The 6,354-nt window shown below is 31.8% G+C and overlaps 1 protein-coding gene across 1 annotated transcript in view; it reads left to right on the forward strand.

Annotated features, from left to right (window-relative positions):
- LOC132067335 (2-methylene-furan-3-one reductase) overlaps positions 1-4,441 on the forward strand; it is a 99,989-nt gene extending 95,548 nt beyond the window's left edge. The window contains exon 4 of the mRNA XM_059460532.1: positions 4,106-4,441. Within this exon, the coding sequence (XP_059316515.1) occupies positions 4,106-4,371 (266 nt within the window). The 3' untranslated portion in view covers positions 4,372-4,441. The remainder of the gene's footprint in view (positions 1-4,105) is intronic.
- The last annotated feature ends 1,913 nt before the right edge of the window (positions 4,442-6,354 follow it).

Raw genomic sequence — 6,354 nt, forward strand, 5'->3', positions numbered from 1 at the left:
GTGGGCGTGTAAGGTTAAAAATTATTGGGCCTAAATTAAAAATTTAAGTTATTCGGTATTATTATGTGGAAATTTCAAGAAATCCCAATGAATGATTAGAGAAGACTATTACTTTCTATTTATTTTGTCTTTTCTATATTCTCCACTCATAACATTTGTTTTCAGATATAATTTCTTTCTCAATATTAACTAATCTCTTTTTTGATAACCAAACATCGCTCTTCTACTTTTTATCCATTAAAAGTATAAAACCTTCAATTTCATGAATGACATATATCACAGTCATTCTCAAGAATAAAAAATTTCAAATATACCAAATAGCACCGGACAGTAAAACAAAGAGAAGTACATTTTCTAATTCTTTTTCTTCAAATAATTAGAAAAGGAACAATCATAATCCTAACAATGAAAAACTGAAAAGAAAAAAGACATCAAAACTATATAAAAAAAAAATTCAAATATACCAAATAGCACCGGACAGTAAAACAAAGAGAAGTGCAGTTTTCTAATTCTTGTTTCTTCAAATAATTAGAAAAGGAACAATCAGAATCCTAACAATGAAAAACTGAAAAGAAAAAAGACATCAAAACTATATAAAAAAATTACGTGTACATGTTTCTAAATACTAATTATAATAAGTTATCGAGAGTTATTATAAATTGTTAACTTTCGTATAACCGTATAAGCAACTGCTAAACGTATAGTGAGAGACTGAGAGTGATACTTAATAGAGGCCCAACTTTGAGACAAATAAATACCACCTCAATCGTTAAAAGAAATGATTTTTGAACTTCTTGAAACAAACCAAAATATAGTAAAAGAAAAAATATGAGAAAAAAAGATAAATGTGTTTTCTAGCCTATAGCGTCATGCACCTCTCCTAAGACCATTTTTTATACATATATAGTGTATATCTCTGAGCTTCGCGAGCTCATAAGAGATTAAAAAATTACATATTTCTCAAATATTTAATCTTGTTTGTAATTAAATTTAGACGAAATAGAAGAAATAAATTATTATGTTTATACATATGTGTGGATAACGAAATTTTATTAAATTTAATCCATAAGAAATTTGGATTACATTCAAAATATATTAGTCCGAATAAATAAATTGTGGGCTAATATAATTAGGTTAATTATTTAAGTCGATAAATATGGATTTAAGTAATGGTCCAATTTCGTCCCATTTAATCACATGAACCCACTCCCAAGATATCATCAATCCTCCCAAATTACAACTATCAAATAAAGGGGTCCACGTGTCAAAATGATGCGGATGCCTAGTCAAATCAAAGGCGAACGAAGATGTGCCACGTGTACAAGTGACATGTTCCGGGATCAAATATCGACATGTCGACTTAAATCTTATTGGTCGAGAAAGCCCATCCTTATCACAACTCCTCCATCCTACAACTATAAATAGGGGTCTCATAATCTCGAAGCGAAGTTCTAACAAGAAGCAAGCTATTTCTCTACAAGCCGAAAGCATTCAAGCACTCAAGTATTTCTGTTTAGAGATCCGGACGAAGATTCAAGACCAAGCTCAAAAGCCCTTGAATTCAAGTCCAAGTCAAAATCAAATCCATCAAGTTCAAGATCAAGCTCAAAAGCCCTCGAATTTATTGTTGAAAAGACGAATCAGAGGAATCATAGAGATTGTAACACTCATATTCTGAAATCAAATACAACGATTGTTGCGATATTTTCCTGTCTTGATTATTATTTTCTCGACGCGAATTTTACTGTCTACAATATGAATAAAAATAAGTGTTGTTCTTTGATGTAGTAACATAACACTCATGATATGCATATACGTACCAACTTATGACTTGGTTCTAAACCATTTGAGATGCAATTTATAGCTCTCGCATATTATTGCCTCTTTCTCATGGTTGAGGAAGGAAAAATAAATAAATAAACCATTTTTGTACAAGACAAAAAAAGATAAAGGAGAAGGTCCAAATTTAGAAATTAGATATTATAGTCTTCACCTAAAGGTAATTAATTAAACATATTTAGAAATCTTGGAGTTTTCATAAATACTGAGTATTGAGTAACTTTTCTATTTTTCGTGAAAATTAATTTTGCAAGTATTTTATCTATTTTTTCTTTTTTGTTTTTATATACTTCCTCCATTACTTGAGCCGAGGGTCTATGGGAGGCAGTCTCTCTATCTGTCAAGGTAGGGGCAAGGTCTGCGCAGTGGCGGAACCAGGATTTTAATAAAGGGATTCAAAAATATAAAGAAGCAGACAAACGAAGAAGCCAAGGGGATTCAACGTCTAATATATATACATAAAAATAATTTTCACTTTGAATATACAGTGCCGAAGGGGGTTCCGAACCCCCTTGGCACTTACTGGTCCGCCCTTGGGTCTGCGTACACGCTACCCTCTCCAGACCCCACTTGTGAGATTACACTGAGTTGCTGTTGATTTGACTTGGTACATTGTTAAAGAAAGATAGAAAGAAAAGAAGAAAGAAGGTTGATTTTAAAACTTATAGTCTAAAGATATCATTATAGTTGTATGACTATAAAAACTTCAGTTTTTTTTAGAAAAAAATATTATTTTTTGAAATAGATTATTATACTATTTCAATATCTCATCATTCTCGCCTCTGAAATTCATGTCATCACAGTGGATGAGTATATTATTTTGAAGGCTAGAAGATGACAGATATAACAACAGTTATAAAATACAAATATCTCTAATGAAAATCTTTGGTCACTGTTTTAAGTTTGATTTGAGTGATCTAGATATTAAACTACACTAAAAAAGAATTTGAATGAGAACTGTGTTCAATTTAAATGTCAAATGCCAACTTAAAAACAATTCACAGTAAATAAACTTTCAAAAAGAAAAATAACTAAGCAAAATATTAAAATCTAATACATGAATAAGCTTAGGTTCTTCTACAAGAGGAAATAGAGAAAGATCACTGCACCTTCAAGAGCGTACTGAAATAAGAAACACCGAAAGTCACAAAGCGTCCCCTGGCCTTCACCTCTTTGGGAAATCGAATCCTTTAAATATGTTCAGGAAAAAGTTCAAACAGAAACGGGAAACAGAAATCTAAGTTAGGATGTTAGTGGAGTAAATTAACATGAGAATATATGTAAATATTAATGATACGCTCTTGGCAGTTGGATATGTCTTTGACAAACAGAGCAGAGACATGAAGTGTATATGGGGAAAATGAATCATATGTAAAAATCACAACTGCTTGCACATGATCCTCTTCAGTGAATAAATGCTTCATGTAGAGTATTCTATTGTAACTGCACACTGAATGCCTGAATGCTGTCATAGAAATTAGTAAGTATTAGGTAATAGTAATTGAAAGAAAGTTTTATTGTAAAAAATAATGAGGTCTTAGGGACTGTAACAGCGTTTAAGTTCGTTTCTTTATTGGTTGCTTTCGCAATAGTTGTGACTTTTCGGGTTGAAGTAGTAGATATGTTCCTAAACGGTGGCTTTTGGAATTTTTAACATAAATTAAAGCAAAATAAAGGGTTTAAAAAGCAAAAAAATTGAGGAAAAAGATAAATAGAGAATCTGGTTCCAGAGCTTCCACATCACCGGGTCTTTGTCCTGCAATTATATAGATAATATATAGATTATTATTTTGAACCTTGTGATATTTCACTAAGCATATTTAATCTTAAATTTATTAATATGTGTGTTTTTGTCCTCTTACATACGAAATACGTTATCTTTTAAATTATTTTTAAAACTATATTACCCTAAAGTACGGAGTAACAACACAAATTTAACATAATACATAGAAACTTAAATGGTTTAACAGTTAATAATTCGTTAAATTTGTAAAGATTCACTAGTGTGAGGATCAAAAATGCATTTTTGAATTAGTTGAAGATTAAAGTGCTTAACTTGATATCATAATGTGAAATGAAAAATTGTTGATATTTCAGGGACTAAAAGTGCAAATTTCTATATTAAATTTTGAACTCAGCATGTCAAAAGTACAATGTTTCCGGCTCTAAGAATCTTAAAGATTGAATTCATCGAGTTCAAATTCTGAATCCGACCCTACTAATTGCCATTTCTTCACTCGGTACTGATTTTGTTTGAAAACTACAGGTCAGAGCGAAAAGGCGGTGAAGGCAGTGAAACAAGGTGGGAGTGTGGTAATGATAATAGGGGCAGTAACACCACCAGCTTTTATATTTGTAGTGACATCGAATGGAGAGATGCTGAAGAAACTTAACCCATACTTAGAGAGTGGGAAGGTGAAACCAGTGATAGATCCTAAAGGACCATTCCCATTTGATAAAGTTGTGGAAGCTTTTTCTTATCTTGAAACTGGAAGAGCCACTGGGAAAGTTGTCATTCATCCCATTCCTTGAAAGGTTGCTCTCATTTATTACAATTTCAATTTAGCCTGCCTTGGGAAAAAGAGAAGTTTTTATAAAAATAACGTGTATTGTTGATCATGTTGGACATAGAGAATAAAATTCCTGAGGACTTTTGTGTTCACTCTTTCTGGAGCATGGTTTTACCTACCTTTGAATTCTTAGCAAAGGCAATAAAAAAGAGTGATACTCATAAATTTATTTTACCAAGCTTGGCGGATTGAAGGAATCATTTTTTTATGGACTTATTTTATCACCCCTACCTCTGGGATCGATCATTTGTTCATAATCATGGCATTGTCTACCATTAAATCTATGAGTGGCAAAATTAGCGAATCAAAATATGACCTGTTCATTTATTAACTCAGCCCATTTTAAGTTTGGGTTGATATGTATGAAATAATTGCACCGTTTTTCCTTCAAAAGGGCATATGTTCTTTAAGGGCACGGGACATAAATTACGGGATGTTATAATGCCAAAATATAAACTTATGCTTCACGAAAAAGTTGTTTGCCTTGAGGGACAAAAATTAAAGACCAACACAAAATAGGCACAAAATTGCAAATTAAATCCAAGTAGTGTTCTTCGGGCAGGTTGAGCCATCATACTTTGTCTGAACAATGTCCGAGCTCTTCCCACAACAATAGAGTTATTTTTATAACGGCGATGTTCATATTAATTTGTACACCTCGACTACTTTATCGGATACATATTATTTTTCATCACATTAAGTATCAAGTAATCCTAACTATCAAATACGCAAACGATAAAAACTCACCTAATATCTCCTTGCACCCCATATATATGTATCAACTAGTTTCACGAGGGTCGTGCTAAGTCCGGGTCCAACTCCAGATATAAAAAATAATATTTTAATTAAAGAAATATAATTTATGTTGGTAATAATTAAATGTCAAATAAGTATATTCAATATATAAAAGCAAAACTTTCATTTCACTCCTTTAATATCTTAACTTTCATTTTGATGAAATTATTTACACTACAAAAAAAAGGTGAATTTGCGGAGGTTTAATTGTGGGGGTTATTATAACCTCCGCAAAATTATATTAATTGTGGAGGTTAACGTAGGCCCCGTTAATTTTTATTGGATTTGCGGGGTTAAAACCTCCGCTAGATTTGTTAAAAAAAAGAGAGGCGCCACAAATATTTCATTTCCCTCGTTTTTTTTATTTCTTTCCAAACCCAGAACTTTCCACACTCACTCTCTCTCTCTCTCAAATTTCTGCACACTCACTCACTCTCTCTCTAAAATTTCCCCAAATCGACGAGTTCTTCAAAAATCAAAGGTTGTAAATCTAAAATCAATGTTGAAAATCGCTGAGTTCTTCAAGTTTCTACTGATCTAAGGTATTCTTCTTCCTTACTCTTTGATTTTGCTCTACAAATTGTAATTTAGCTTTATTTCATCTTGCATGTGGATTTTTTCTGCATATTTGTCTTTTTTCTTCACTGATTCTACTAATTTTGTGTTTTCACTGATTTTGTGTTTTCATTTTCGTATGTTTTGAAGAAATTGCTTCTCCTCCTCTCTCGATAAAGGTACTGTACGATTTTCAAATTCCAAATTTTCAGTTGATTTTTCAGTGTAATCAGTGAGATCTTTCATTTTTGATTTGCTTCGTATGTAGAATTGCTTAAACAATTTTGTTTGAAATCGACCTTTGTTAATGCGCTTTTGAAATAATTGTTTGATCATCGGATTGAAATTGTCATCGATATTGTATTAGCTATAATCAAGGAATCTGCTATATATTTGGTGATTTTTTTGTTGGATAATAATACCTGCAACTATTTTTTGGTGTATTTTGCTGAAATTTCTTAGTTTAGTGGTGTGTTTGGTAACTTCTTGCCATTTTTCCAAGCATTAGTGGACTGAATTACCTGTGCTCGTGAAATTAGTCTGACATATTTTAAATTGTAAAAAAGTAGTTCTAGGACTGGTCCGACATAGTTTA

The sequence above is a fragment of the Lycium ferocissimum genome, chromosome 8 (assembly GCF_029784015.1).
Source record: "Lycium ferocissimum isolate CSIRO_LF1 chromosome 8, AGI_CSIRO_Lferr_CH_V1, whole genome shotgun sequence".
Classification (NCBI taxonomy): Eukaryota; Viridiplantae; Streptophyta; class Magnoliopsida; order Solanales; family Solanaceae; genus Lycium; species Lycium ferocissimum.